This window comes from Bufo gargarizans, chromosome 4 (assembly GCF_014858855.1).
Source record: "Bufo gargarizans isolate SCDJY-AF-19 chromosome 4, ASM1485885v1, whole genome shotgun sequence".
NCBI lineage: Eukaryota > Metazoa > Chordata > Amphibia > Anura > Bufonidae > Bufo > Bufo gargarizans.
Window position 1 is genome coordinate 64794976 of NC_058083.1, and position 15895 is coordinate 64810870.

General features: G+C 46.2%; 2 protein-coding genes and 1 long non-coding RNA gene across 4 annotated transcripts in view; 1 reads left to right on the forward strand and 2 right to left on the reverse strand.

Annotated features, from left to right (window-relative positions):
- LOC122933829 (gastrula zinc finger protein XlCGF26.1-like) overlaps positions 1-15895 on the forward strand; it is a 700524-nt gene that overhangs the window by 344110 nt on the left and 340519 nt on the right. The gene's annotated exons all lie outside the window — the stretch shown is intronic.
- Positions 1-15895, reverse strand: part of LOC122933963 (zinc finger protein 569-like) — a 38084-nt gene that overhangs the window by 5337 nt on the left and 16852 nt on the right. The window contains exon 4 of the mRNA XM_044289033.1: positions 6629-6683. Coding sequence (XP_044144968.1) covers positions 6629-6683 — 55 coding nt within the window. The remainder of the gene's footprint in view (positions 1-6628; positions 6684-15895) is intronic.
- Positions 6930-8782, reverse strand: LOC122933942. The gene is made up of 3 exons (XR_006388606.1): positions 8756-8782; positions 8549-8672; positions 6930-6977 (listed from the first exon to the last, which is right to left on the reverse strand). It is a non-coding gene; the product is annotated as an uncharacterized LOC122933942 (long non-coding RNA).

Genomic DNA, 15895 nt, shown 5'->3' on the forward strand with positions numbered 1-15895 from the left:
CCCCATTCATTATCAATGGGGACAAAACTAAATAAACTGGAATGGAGTGCACTAAAATGCATTACGTTCCAGTTTGTTGCGTTCCCATGCCGGACACAAAATTTCTGCAAGTGTGTGGCATGGGAAACTGAAGGAGATCCAGCAACAAAAACGATGTAAGTGGATGCGTTTTTTTACGGTTTCTTCATTTTCAGTATAATACAACTGAATCCGTTCTGAATGGATGCACCCAGTCGTATTATTATAACAGAAGCGTTTTGCTGTGGTTTTGAGATCCCCTGCCAGATCCTAAAACTGGACAGCAAAAACTCAGATGTGAAACTAGCCGTACAGCGATACCACATTTATGTCATTTATTGGGTTTTGTTTTTACGACATTCCCTATGAGATAAAACTGACCTGTTCTCTTCATTCTCCGGGTCAGTACGATTACAGAGATAACTAGTAGATGGGCAGCACTCTTACATATGAAGTCGCGGGAGAAAATTTGTATAGGATTCTATTTAATACGTGAAGTAGCAATATATTAAAACAGACAATACAGCAATAAGAGGAAGCATTAATACAATATTAACCTGCTCAGGACCGCCGTACGCAGGATTGCGTCCTGCCGGCGGCCCTGCTCTTCTGGGTGGACGCATATACGCGTCCTCCCGCGAGAGCCGAGATTTCCTGTGAACGCGCGCGCGCTCACAGGAACAGAAGGTAAGAGAGTGGATCTCCAGCCTGCCAGCGGCGATCGCTCGCTGGCAGGCTGGAGATGTGATTTTTTTAACCCCTAACAGGTATATTAGACGCTGTTTTGATAACAGCGTCTAATGTACCTGCTACCTGGTCCTCTGGTGGTCCCTTTTGTTTGGATCGACCACCAGAGGACTCAGGCAGCTCACTAAAGTAGCACCAAACACCACTACACTACACTACCCCCCCCTGTCACTTATTAACCCTTTATGAACAAATGATCACCCCATATAGACACCCTGATCACGCCCCTGTCATTGATCACTCCCCTGTAAGGCTCCATTCAGACGTCCGCATGATTTTTACGGATCTATGGATACATGGATCGGATCCGCAAAACACATGCGGACGTCTGAATGGAGCCTTACAGGGGGGTGATCAATGACAGAGGGGTGATCACCCATATACACTCCCTGATCACCCCCCTGTCATTGATCACCCCCCTGTAAGGCTCCATTCAGACGTCCGTATGATTTTTACGGATCCAAGGATACATGGATAGGATCCGCAAAACGCATACGGACGTCTGAATGGAGCCTTACAGGGGGGTGATCAATGACAAGGGCGTGATCACCCATATAGACTTCCTGATCACTTCCCTGTCATTGATCACCCCCCTGTCATTGATCACCCCCCTGTAAGGCTCCATTCAAACATCCGTATGATTTTTACGGATCCATGGATACATGGATCGAATCTGCAAAACACATGCGGACGTCTGAATGGAGCCTTACAGGGGGGTGATCAATGACAGAGGGGTGATCACCCATATACATTCCCTGATCACCCCCCTGTCATTGATCACCCCCCTGTAAGGCTCCATTCAGACGTCCGCATGATTTTTACGGATCCATGGATACATGGATCGGATCTGCAAAACACATGCGGACGTCTGAATGGAGCCTTACAGGGGGGTGATCAATGACAGAGGGGTGATCACCCCATATAGACTCCCTGATCACCCCCTGTCATTGATCACCCCCCTGTCATTGATCACCCCCCTGTAAGGCTCCATTCAGACGTCCGCATGTGTTTTGCGGATCCGATCCATGTATCCATGGATCCGTAAAAATCATACGGACGTCTGAATGGAGCCTTACCAGGGGGGTGATCAATGACAGGGGGTGATCAGGGAGTGTATATGGGTGATCACCCCTCTGTCATTGATCACCCCCCTGTAAGGCTCCATTCAGACGTCCGCATGTGTTTTGCGGATCCGATCCATGTATCCATGGATCCGTAAAAATCATGCGGACGTCTGAATGGAGCCTTACAGGGGGGTGATCAGGGAGTCTATATGGGTGATCACCCCCCTGTCATTGATCACCCCCCTGTCATTGATCTCCCCCCTGTCATTGATCACCCCCCTGTCATTGATTACCCCCCCTGTCATTGATCACCCCCCCTGTAAGGCTCCATTCAGACATTTTTTTGGGCACAAGTTAGCAGAATTTTTTTTTATTTTTTATTTTTTTACTAAGTCTCATATTCCACTAACTTGTGTCAAAAAATAAAATCTCACATGGACGCACCATACCCCTCACGGAATCCAAATGCGTAAACATTTTCAGACATTTATATTCCAGACTTCTTCTCACGCTTTAGGGCCCCTAAAAAGCCAGGGCAGTATAAATACCCCACATGTGACCCCATTTCGGAAAGAAGACACCCCAAGGTATTCCGTGAGGGGCATATTGAGTCCATGAAAGATTTAAATTTTTGTCCTAAGTTAGCGGAAAGTGAGACTGTGAGAAAAAAACAAAAAAAAATCTATTTCCGCTAACTTATGCAAAAAAAAATAATTCTATGAACTCGCCAGGCCCCTCATTGAATACCTTGGGGTGTCTTCTTTCCAAAGTGGGGTCACATGTGGGGTATTTATACTGCCCTGGCTTTTTAGGGGCCTGAAAGTGTGAGAAGAAGTCTGGGATCCAAATGTCTGAAAATGCCCTCCTAAAAGGAATTTGGGTTGCTTTGCGCATCTAGGCTGCAAAAAAGTGTCACACATCTGGTATCGCCGTACTCAGGAGAAGTTGGGGAATGTGTTTTGGGGTGTCATTTTACATATACCCATGCTGGGTGAGAGAAATATCTTGGTCAAATGCCAACTTTGTATAAAAAAAAAATGGGAAAAGTTGTGTTTTGCCAAGATATTTCTCTCACCCAGCATGGGTATATGTAAAATAACACCCCAAAGCACATTCCCCAACTTCTCCTGAGTACGGCGATACCAGATGTGTGACACTTTTTTGCAGCCTAGGTGGGCAAAGGGACCCACATTCCAAAGTGCACCTTTCGGATTTTGCAGGCCATTTTTTACACATTTTGATTGCAAGGTACTTCTCACACATTTGGGCCCCTAAAATGCCAGGGCAGTATAACTACGCCACAAGTGACCCCATTTTGGAAAGAAGACACCCCAAGGTATTCCGTGAGGGGCATGGCGAGTTCCTAGAATTTTTTATTTTTTGTCGCAAGTTAGTGGAATATGAGACTTTGTAAGAAAAAAATTTTTTTTTATAAAAATCATCATTTTCCGCTAACTTGTGACAAAAAATAAAAAGTTCTATGAACTCACTATGCCCCTCAGCGAATACCTTAGGGTGTCTACATTCCGAAATGGGGTCATTTGTGGGGTGTTTGTACTGTTTGGGCATTGTAGAACCTCAGGAAACATGACAGGTGCTCAGAAAGTCGGAGCTGCTTCAAAAAGCGGAAATTCACATTTTTGTACCATAGTTTGTAAACGCTATAACTTTTACCCAAACCATTTTTTTTTTTTGACCAAAGATTTTTTTTTTATCAAAGACATGTAGAACAATAAATTTAGTGAAAAATTTATATATGGATGTCGGTTTTTTTGCAAAATTTTACCGCAGAAAGTGAAAAATGTCATTTTTTGGCAAAAAAATCTTTAAATTTCGATTAATAACAAAAAATGTAAAAATGTCAGCAGCAATGAAATACCACCAAATGAAAGCTCTATTAGTGAGAAGAAAAGGAGGTAAAATTCATTTGGGTGGTAAGTTGCATGACCGAGCAATAAACGGTGAAATTAGTGTAGTGCAGAAGTGTAAAAAGTGCTCTGGTCATTAAGGGGGTTTCAGCTAGCGGGGCTGAAGTGGTTAAAAAAGGAAATAAATCAACTGATAAAAAAGTTAGTAAAAATAGGTTATGGCATACGGGATAGCCAAATGGCTCTGCGGTATAGTATGTTCAGTCCCACTCCTTCTTAATGTAAAAACAGGGCAGACGTAGATGGTCTCATTTGAATATAAGCTGTGTTTATCTCAATTGTCCGCCGTCTCCTGGAGAAGAAGGAGAGGTAAGTGCCCATTATTGGGCGACTTTAGAAAGAGACTCTGGATATTCATATACCGTGAGCAAACTATCACTACATATTCAAGCTCCCTAAGAACTTTACAAACATCACAAGTGCTATATGAATAGGAAGAGTTTTGCAAATCACAGCCGAGCAGTGAGGAAACAGAGAAAGACCTACCGCTCTGGTATATACTTGAATTGTCCTACATTGAGCCAACAACTTGGCTATTCTAGGAGAACTTACTTATTTATTTATGAGCCACTCATCTATTCGCCTAAGCTATTGGATCATTTGAAATCAGCCATTACTGTGACCAATACGGACCATTGTTTATGTGTTGATAGACGGAGCAGGCTGCGTGCAAGGTCACATTCCTGACAGCCAGGGACTGTAGGTAAATGATTAAAGCCAGGTCCTCCCCAGCAGCTGATAACAGTGCCGGGGCTGTGTGCACTTCTCCCTGTCCCTGCACTTGGCAGACGCTCACTCACTCAGCAGAGCAGGAGAAGGCAGAGTTGGAGCAGAGCTGGAGAATGCAGAGTTGGAGCAGAGCTGGAGAATGCAGAGTTGGAGCAGCGCAGACCAGGGAAGGGAGATCTGCCGTCTGCTCAGTGTATAAATAAAAGCAACGTGTGGTAAGAGGACCCCTTTGTGCTGCAGGAGATTAACCCTTTAGGGGGAGGGCTGTGGTTACTGACACTTTTGGGGGGCTATTGTTACTGGCTAGTAAGGGCAGGCGGGATTAGCCTCAGGGGGAGGGCAGTGGCGGCCATCTTAACTGAATAGTGAAATTGCAGTTTAATGCAGACTGAATCTTATTAAATATGGGGTCAGTCAGTCTAACAGTAACTGATTCTGGAATATCATGTTATTAGTAACTACATATATGAAAATTGAAATTAGGGTCTAAGTGTGACAGTTATCCTTTAACATACTATACGGCAGAGCCATTTGGGTATCCCGTATGCCATAACCTATTTTTTATTATAACTTTTTTTTATCATTGATTAATTTCCTTTTTTTAATATTGTATTAATGCTTCCTCTTATTGCTGTATTGTCTGTTTTAATATATTGCTACTTCACGTATTAAATAGAATCCTATACACATTTTCTCCCGCGACTTCATATGTAAGAGTGCTGCCCATCTACTAGTTATTATTGATACTTTGAATAGGGCGATTCATTAGGACATGATCACCATACCAGGATGACAGGGGGTGACAGGGGGTGAGCCAACTCACCTAATATTACAGTGATACCACATTTATATAGTTTTATGGGTTTTGTTTTACATCGTTCCCTATGAGATAAAACTGACCTGTTCCCTTCATTCTCCAGGTCAGTACGATTACAGAGATACCACATTTATATAGTTTTATGGAAGTTATTTTTACAGCGTTCCCTATGAGATAAAACTGACCTGTTCTCTTCATTCTCCGGGTCAGTACGATTACAGAGATACCACATTTATATAGTTTTATGGGTTTTGTTTTACAGTGTTTCCTATGAGATAAAACTGACCTGTTCTCTTCATTCTCCGGGTCAGTACGATTACAGAGATACCACATTTATATAGTTTTATGGGTTTTGTTTTACAGTGTTTCCTATGAGATAAAACTGACCTGTTCTCTTCATTCTCCAGGATATAATGTACGGCGCTGTGCTTGGTAAGCTGTGAGATCTCCAGTAAGTGCCTCGGCTTCCTCAAACAGCTGATGGGCGGGGGTGCCAGGATTTGACCCTCCCCCCCCTGTGTGATGTTTTTAGAAGACCTCTTTAAACCATAAGTCCTATGTACGCCCCAAAATGAAACCAATGAATAGCGCCTCTCGTTCTGTAAAGAACAAGTGACATATGGCGGCATCGACAGAAAGATGAACACGTTACGCCTTTTGAAAGCAGCTTCATAGATTCTTTTAGCTGTTATTGTGCATAAACTAGACATTGCTGGTATCGCCCTCATCATACCGACCCACAGAATGAAGAGCTTTTTTCTCCATTACCGGCTGAAGACATCATTATATGTTAATCAATCACAAGCTGTCTGTGAAAACTGTCAATCATTTGTCCGAAGCCTTCGTATGGCTACATCAGTGGAAAAATAAGTTGCCCCCCACTGATCCAGAGAATGATTGCCGCTGTCCTGATGAAGCAGCAGGTCAAGAATGAGCACTGGCACACCGTTCATCCTTTTTGAAATGGCCGGAAGAAACAAGAATAAAAACTGACAGTTGTAGTCCTGCAGTAAGATCTGGAGCCCCATCAGCATGGACTGTGGAGCTTAAGTGGTTAAAAAGGGTTTCTCAGACCTCGGCCATCACTGCATCCATTCATCGCAGACGGTTCCCCTCAAACCTGATGCTAAGCTGAGTGTTCAGCCTGGAGCATGAGAAGATGGAGAGAAGAGCTCGGACAAGATGTCTATGTGCAGTCTCAACTCCCTCCGCTCCTGTACATAACACAGGGGTCACTGCCCGGAGTGCTACTTTAATAGGGCTCTAATGTGGAGCCCTCACCTGAAGAAACCTCCCAATTCCTTCCTCCATTCATTACTCCATACCTGTGGTCACATGGACTGGAATGTCCTCCTCCACCTCACTCTTACACGGGGGATCGCCCATCATCCGCTCTTCTTCATCCTCCACTTTAATATCAGTCAGATCTTCCCCCTGATTTGTCATCTGTAACAATTCAGGACAATACAGCAGACAGGTGGGAAATCTAACAGATCCACATAAGAGACCCCCACAATCTATGACCCCTCTATGACTGCAGGAGCCCCCTATATAGATGTGTATAGGGCTCAGCTCCATCTACCTGATGGTCCTCTGGGAGCTTCTCCTCTGGACAGTCCTGGGAATACAGAGGACGGGGACATCTCTCGGGGGGAGTTCTCCTCCTGGATCCATCTGTGGAGACACAAGCACACAGTGACTGAATACATGGCCTCCTGTAAATCTGTCTATAGATCAGACTCTTCTCTCCGCTCCTTCACTTCTAGGTTTAGTGATCGGGGCCTAAATAGCAATGTTCTGCTCCTCACCACCTTTCTACCAAACCCAAAGATAATCCACCCCACATAGAAATCCCAGGCCTGGAGCTGCTGTTCCATCCAGAGACTCAGCTTTCACTCCTTCCTCAGGGTAATTTATTCTCTGCAGGTGGAAGAGATTTAGAGACTGATGGATTTAGATGGTTCTCTGGTGGAGGAAACTTAGAGCCAAGCACCTTATGGGAGTTATTACAAGAGAGGGAACAAAACATAAAGATTCTCATCTTATATCAGCCAGATGAAGTAAGCAGAATAACTACTCCCAGTGTCCTCTCCACCAGGGGTGGACACCACCGAGTTGATATAGAACGCTCTATATGTATACAACCCCAGGTTTCCTTTCCTGGAAAGACAATTTCTATCTCCTAACGAGCCGAGGTAGTGAATGGAGGAAAGAAAGAGGACTAGCTGATTACATTTACCAGTGATCGGCTTGCTGTGAGCCCAGGACGGTGGCATGAGAGAAGGTGGCCATGCTGGAGTGGAATCTTCCTGCCCTGCACCATACATTTCTGACGCTAGCATCTGGTAGTACAGTAGTAGTACACCATAAATGGGAGACATTAGGATGGGCTCAGGTGAAGGAGGCCCGATAAGCCACAATCCATAAAACAGACCTGCTTCCAACGGATTCAGATCTGGGTATCTGAATACTTCACAGTGATCCTTTTCTCAGGTTCCTCATTCCTGGACAGTTTAGCAGTGCGGCCAGGGTATTATCCTGCTGAAAAAGGGCACTGCCAATAGGGTGCACCACCGCCATGAAGAAAGCGGAGCCCATGACATATTGTGGAGCCTCCGCAACTAGAACACTCCAGGCCATACATCTACTGCTAGAAGACATGTCCGCTCTGACAGGACCACAGACTGGAGGAGGAGAGAGAAGAGCCCGGTGATCCCACCTTCTCCTCCAGTCACACATAGCACCTTGTGTCTTCTCTGCTTGTGGAGTGACTAGAGGATCCCAGACATGAAGGGAGGAGAACTACTGGAATAAGGATGTGTTCACACCACGTCTGAGCCTTCCATCAGTGGTAGATATCAGGAGGGCTTCCTAACGTAGATCTCTGATAGAAGGAGGTGACGTCTCCCCTGTACAGTCCTATCATTCTATATAGTCACACAGGGGCAGACGTCACCCATAAGCCCCATGTATACGGCACGGCGCAGGTTCTCCTGCCGGATCCTCTGTATAGAATAGTGTCATCTACTCTACCGGCCGATGGAGGCCAAGAGGACACTATATCTGTCAGGAGGATGGAGCCTATGGAGAAGTGTGATGTATATGGGAAATGTAGGCTGTAACGTGATGTGACCGGAGAATAACATGTGGAGCTCCTACATTACATGTCATTACACGCGTGTACACACTGCACATGACCGGACTGAGGTTCTAACACGGCCTCTTCTCACCTCGTCTCTTCTTACCTGGTGATGTCAGAGGTCGGGGAGCCTCCATCATGGCCTCCTTGTACAGATCCTTGTGTCCTTCTATATACTCCCACTCCTCCATGGAGAAATAGACCGCCACATCCTGACACCTTACAGGAACCTGACAACACAATGACACCGTCATCACCCAGACCCCCCCAGTGCTGTTACTGGAGAATTTCCCAGCATTCCCAGCAGTGTCACCTCTCCAGTCAGCAGCTCAAGCATCTTGTGGGTGAGTTCTAGAATCTTCTGCTCATGTATCAGGGGGGGAGGCTCTGTGATGGGGGTCCTGCTCCACCCTCCTGACTCATGGATGATGGGAGTCTCCCCCGATGTCTTCTTCACTATGGTGTAATCCTGTGGATGGAGAGAGACACTTAGGGAAATAAATTATTTCTTGACTCCAGATCTACACTCAGAATCCCTCCCTGGATCATGGCCCCATCTCCAGTAATCTAGTCACTAGAAGCTGGAATATTATTACCCTCCAGACCCTTCTGGACTCTTCTAGAGAATCCCTCCACGACTCCTTCCTCTGGCAGAGAGCTCCATAGTCTCACTGCTCTTACAGTAAAGACTCCTCTTCTATGTTGGTGGAGAAACCTTCTTTTGTCTAGATGTAGTGGAGGCCTCCTTGTTATAGTCCAGTATCATCTAGATGTAAGACTAGTGGTAGAAATCCTCCCCCAGGCCACACTCCGGCCATCTCCTCCTCTGCTTCCTCTCCTCCTGGGTACAACGTGCCTACTTACCTTCTCATGGCTCCTACAACATTAGACTATTGGTCTCCATGATACATCACTGACCATACTGGTGGCTGATCTTCAGGTTCTCCATCACTTGGAAGGTCTGGAGGCCGTTCTCCGGGACCCTGGACTCTTCCTATCACTTCCTATGATGGATTCTCCTTCCCGATGTTTGACTTGTTACAGAATACAATAAAGAGGAGAGAAATCTAGAAAAGTTTACCTCTCCGCTCAGCAGGGAGATGATCTCCAAGGTGAGGTCTAATATTCTTCTGCTGATCTCCTTCCTGTCCATCCTTGGTGGTCATTCAGGAGAAGAGGAGAGACCTGGAGGAGCTGGAGGCTTCTAGTACTGCAGGCGCCTTTATGAGGAGAGGAGAGGCTGGAAATCCTCCAGGGACAAGAGCATTAGTGAGATCCAGAACCGCACTTACTGCTCCTGGAGAGACCCCGCTTCTCAGAGCCCCCAGCACCGGGGATAAAGGGGGATTCTGGAGAAATGGCTGATACCAGAGAGAAGAAGAGGCTCCAGACACCACAGCAGTGACTACCGACCAGGACCTGCTCTGTATCTGCTGCACTGCAAGAGCTGAAGGACCTGGGATGATGTCACTGTCATGTGATCAAGAGGGGCGGAGCTCAGCAGTGGAGAGAAGTGGTAGAAAAGGACCTGGGATGACATCACTGTCATGTGATCAGGAGGGCGGAGCTTAGCAGTGGAGGGAAGTGGTAGGAAAGGACCTGTGTTGATGTCACCGTCATGTGATCAGTGCAGGAGAGGGCGGAGTTTAGCAATGGGAAGGAGAGGTCCCGGTGAAGAAACTGTGATGATGTCACACCCATGTGACCAGACTACTGTGAGGGGGCATTTCTGGAGTTTGGTAGAATGTGAGATGTTTCCACAGGAGGAGCCGGCGCTGTATGAGGCTTGTTGAGGACGGTTGTGCAGACTATGAGATTTTATTTATTACTTTTTTTTTTTTTTTTTCAGAATGTGTAGGATAAATAACGTGTTGAAGGGTATACTCAGTGTCTGGGGTACCTAGGGCCCACCAGTGTAACTGATTCTGGGGGCCCACCTTAGGGCTCCTGCACACTAACTTATTTTTTTTCCGTGTTCGTACCGTTCCTGTTTTTGTGGCCTGTATGCGAAACCATTCACTTCAATGGGGCCGCAAAAAACGGAAATGACTCCATGTGCATTCCGTGTCTGTATGTCCGCATGGCCGTTCTGCACAATGATAGAACATGTCCTATTATTGTCGGCATTACAGACAAGGACAGGACGGTTCTGTTAGAGGCCGTTCTGTTCCGCATAATGTGGAATGCGCACACCCGGTATCCATGTTTTGCGGACCAGCAATTTGCGGACTGCAAAACATCCAGCGGTCGTGTTCATGAGCCCTTACAGTGATAACAGAAATATTACAGGTGAAGTATGATGGCGGACACTCACAGCAACATGCACAGACATCCATGTGGCAGGATTTAGGCTACTCTCACACTTGCAGTAGCAGGGTCCGGCAGGATGTTCTGGCGGGGGAACAGGCTGCCGCATACGTACTAACACTATCCCACCATGCCGCCGTTAGTCCGCTGTAGTTTTTGTCCGGCCGCCTCTCGGCATGTTTGCCGTGCTGCGGCCGGACCTCCGACCCACCCCCATTATAGTAAATGGGGCCAGACCAGACCTCCGGCGGTGCGGTGGGCTAGCGTAAGCGCGGATCTGGCAGGCTGTTCCCCACTGGAATTGCCTGCCGGACCCTGCTACCGAGACTGTGAGAGTAGCCTTACACATATGTGGATATCCTGCTCTTAAGTCAGTCAGAAACAAGACACGTGCAGTTACTATCACACATAGGAAACACGCAGCGCGCACCAAGACATGAATGACTAACCCTAAGTGTAGCACAAGGGGCGGCCTCACTTCAGTAAATGGCATTTATCATGTAGAGAAAGTTACTACAAGGCACTTACTAATGTATTGTGATTGTCCATATTGGCTCTTTTCCATCACATTATACACTGCTCGTTTCCATGGTTACGACCACCCTACAATCCAGCAGCGGTGGTCGTGCTTGCACACTATAAGCAAAAGCATCAGCCTCTCTGGTGGCCGGGACCATGGGAGCGCACATAGGCTAGTGCTTTATCCTATAGTATGTAAGCACGGCCACCACTGCTGGATTGTAGGGTGGTCATAACCATGGAAACGAGCTGTGTATAATGTGATGGAAAGGAGACAATATGGACGATCACAATACATTAGTAAGTGCCTTGTATTACCTGCATGATAAATGCCATTTACTGAAGTGAGACAAACCCTTTAACCCCTTTAAGTATGAATGTCTGGCATGAAATTTACCAAATCTTACCCTCCTCAGATTGTAGATAATCTACATTATAATTAAAAGGGTTGCCCTACCATAATGACCTATAGGTGATAAATATCAGATTGCTGGGGTCTGACTGCTGGAACACCCACTGATCAGGAAAAAAGGGGTCCTGAGACATTCAATTACATTACCGCCAATCTATGTACACAGGGGTCTTAGAACCACGTTCCCTTGATTATCGGGGTCCCAGCCGTCAGACCCCCGCCAATCAGACACTTGTCATCTGTCGTGTCGCTGTTGGACCTTTTCACATTCCCTTTCCTTAAAGGTTTTCTTTGGGTGTAAAAAATAATAAAAATAAAAAATGTGGCCCAAAATATGTTTCAAACTAAAATAAAAAATGCTTGCCTGTTAAAGGGCCGGTGTCCACTTTTCTAGTTATCCTCTACACAGGATCGGGGATAACTAAGTGAGCTGTGGGGGTCTGAACGCTGGAGCCCCCACTGATCCCCCTTCTTGACTGAGGAGCAGGTGGAGCACACGCCCTGCCTCTCAATCCATTCTCTATGGGGTCGCCGGAGATGGCGGAGTACAGCGCTGGCTATTTCCAGTGGTCCCAAAGAGAATGAATGGAGCAGCAGGGCGTATGTGTGGCCTGCCACACCATCAAAAAGGGGGAACAGGACCCGTTCCTGGGATCAGTGGGGGGTCGCAGAATCGGACCCCACTATTTATATAGTTATGCCCTATGGTGTGGAGAGGATAACTTGAGAACCTGCACAACCCCTTTAAATCCTCCACCACTCCACCACCAGTATCTCTTTACATGGCAGCAGTGATGCCTGTAAATACGGAATATCATCACTGCCACCATGTAAACCATAGGTGTCAATACTGGAGAATGTGACGCACTGGGCAGAATTTTTTCGGGCATAAGTCCAACCTTTAACAAGGTTGCAGGTCACAACCTTTAACAAAGCCCAAAAAAGGTGCAAGAGGAGCAACGTGAGCAAAGGGCCCAAACGGAGGGTCATAACTGAAGCAGAGGCATTAGGGTCACCTGAGGCAGGGTAATAGTGGGGATCCCTGAGCAGAGGTATTGGGGGGGCCAACTGGACAAGATGCAATATTAGGGGTGAATTTATAGTGGGGGCATCTGGAGTTATGGCACCTATAGAGATGCACCTAAAGCAGAGGCATAGGGGGACCTAGGGCAGAGTCCCCCCAATGCCACTCTGAACTCTGCAGAGAGCAGCACACATACACAGATCTGAGTCTGCTATAAACACATCCCCTATTTCCCCCTTACAGTCTCCTACAGATCACTACTGTCACACACCTGAGACATCAGCCCAGCACCGCAGAGGAGTCCTTCTCTCCAGCAGCCAGTGTCCTGACAGCAGGGAGGGTAGGAGGATGGCCAGACATGTTCTCTCCTCCTTCACTGCCAGCAGCCCCAGAAGTTTAGAAGATACTGCGGGGCCTCCTGTACAATGTACACCAGTAGGAGGCTGCATCACTGTGCGATACTGCCACCTAGTGGCTACAATAATTATCTCTGCTGAGAAAGGAGAAATAATTACTCCTCCATCTTATCTCTGGGCGCAGGAGACTGAGGGGCCCACCGAGGAATCCCCCGCCCCCCGGTGGCCAGTCCGAGCCTGGGTATACCACACACATATTTGGAGGACTTGCTTCTTTTTTATGGGTGGACAGTAGATAGAGTTGCCACCTTTACCAACAAAAAATACTTTATAAGTTAAGCCACACCCCAAAGAGGGTTTGGTTGTGGGGGTGTGGCTTAACATGGGGTTTTAATTCGCTATGTCATAATGTGACTCCCAGTATTAATAATGCCCTCATTAGTGCCCCCCAAGTACCGTAATAGTAATGCCTCCATCAGTGCCCCCCAGAATTGATAATGACCCCCATTAGTGCCGCCCCCTAATAATCCCTCTATTTGTGCCCCCAGTAATAGTAATGCCCCAATTAGTGCCCCCCCAATGAATAATCCCTCCATTAGTGCCCCCAATAATAGTAATGTCTCCATTAGTTCCCCCCAGAATAATGCCCTTCAATAATACTGATGCCCCCAGAATTAATAATGCCCCCACTAGTGCCCCTTAGTAATATTAATGCCCCAATTAGTGCCCACCAAATTGATAATGCCCCCTTTAGTGCCCCCAGTAATAGCAATGCCCCCATTAGTGCCCCCAGTAATAGCAATGCCCCCATTAGTGCCTCCCAGAATTACTAATGCTCTGCTAGTGCAAAAAATAGAACTCCCCTCCTCCATTAGATGGCGCCGCGGTGAACACTTGTTGCTGACTGGAAGCTCAGGACTGGACCAGCACTCCAGCATGTTCACCGCGGCGCCATCTAATGGAGGAGGGGAGTTCTTTTTTTTCCTTAACACAAGTGAGGGGGTTGGAGTTCTAGGCTGCACTAATGAGTGCTCCACAATGGAAGTCCATTATTATTGCAGGTACAAAAAAAAATATTAAATTTTCTCTTCCTCCCATGCAAGAACTGTTCCTAAAGGACAAGAGAAGAGGATACATCTAATAGTGCAATATTAAATCTTGTCTATGATTAAGGCCCAAAGGTATACAGGACTGAAATCTAAAAGTCCAATAAGCTTCTCTATTGAGAAGAGCTTTCCTATGGTCTCCGCCCCGTTTAGGAAAATTAACTCGTTCAATGCCCTGAACTTTCATGCCAGCAATATTGCCCTGATGGCAAGAGGCAAAATGATGGCTGACTGCTGACATATTTTTACAAAAGCATGAGATATATCTGAGATATGTCTGCATATCCGAACTTTGAGGGCATTGGACGTACATCCCACATATTGCAATTGACATGTAGAACAAGACACACAATACACCACATGTCTGGTATTACAGTTGATGTATTGTTGTATCTCAAATGACTGCTGGGCTGCAACAGAGGCCACGTCCTGTTTGTACGACACTGCAACACGTACAAACGCGGTGTCCGCATTTGAACATCCCTTTGGACCTAAGCCAACATTGTTGCAGTACCGTACCATCTGAAAACCGACTCGGACTGAGTTTTTGAGAAAGTGTTGGCGCCTTGCGGGCAACACATTTTATTCCCTTGTCCACAATCGGTTTCCAGGCGGCATTCTTTCTGACAATCTTGCAGACATCCAGATATTCAAGACTATAGTTAGTTATAAAGAATGGCATTGCGGTCTGGCCCCCTTGTTTTAAACCTCTGTGTTTTTTATGTTTAGGAAAAACCAGGTCTCTCCTGAGTAATGCAAGAGCAGTTTTCTTAGCTGTGTCTATTAAAGACTGTCCGTAGCCTCTGATCTGCAGCCGAGCGGTCAACTTCTCTGCCTCTCCAAGGAAGGTGGAATCATCTGAGCAGTTCCTCCTTAATCTGATAAATTCACCCCAAGGATGTTTTTAACCACGTGTTTTGGATGACAGGACAGGGCTAATAACGTGGTATTGCCAGCTGTCTCTTTTCTATAAGTGCAAGTGGTTATGTCAGATTTTTCCACATCACCATGGAGAGTGAGATCCAAAAATGAAATGGTGTGGATATGAAAATCAACCGTAAAGCTCAGATTCATTTGATTATCATTGAGATATCTCTCAAACAGTGGTATGGCCGTCACATCCGACGACCAGATGAACAACAGGTCATCTATGTAACGGCCATACCACCGCAGGGAGGAAGACCACGGGTTACCACAGGAAAACAAAAAACGAGACTCCCACTAAGACATGTATATGTTCGCCAGTGAGGGTTGAAAATTTTGCGCCCATCGAAACTCCAGTACATTGTAGGTATGGCTTCTGGTCGAACATAAACACATTGTGTTTGAGCAAGAACTGAATCACATCACAAATATAAGCAATGAATTCCAGGCTATAATCTGAATACACATTTAAAAACCATTTGGTTGCGGCAATGGCTGATCATGCGGGATGACTGTATAAAGGGATGTGACGTCAGCTGTTATCCAAACAAAATCCGGGTTCCATTTGAAGTCATAAAAGGATTGTAACACTGACCTAGTGTCCAGCAAGAAACCAGGCAGGGTTTGCACTAATGGTTGTAAGAGACTATCTACCCATTCTGACATTCTTTCAGAGTATGAGCCTATGCCTGCAACAATTGGTCGCATCAAAGGAGGAAACACTGGCTTATGTATTTTCGGGAGTGAGTGAAATATCGGAGATATAGGAAAAGGAACATAGATATAGTCTGCTTGTCTCTGATTG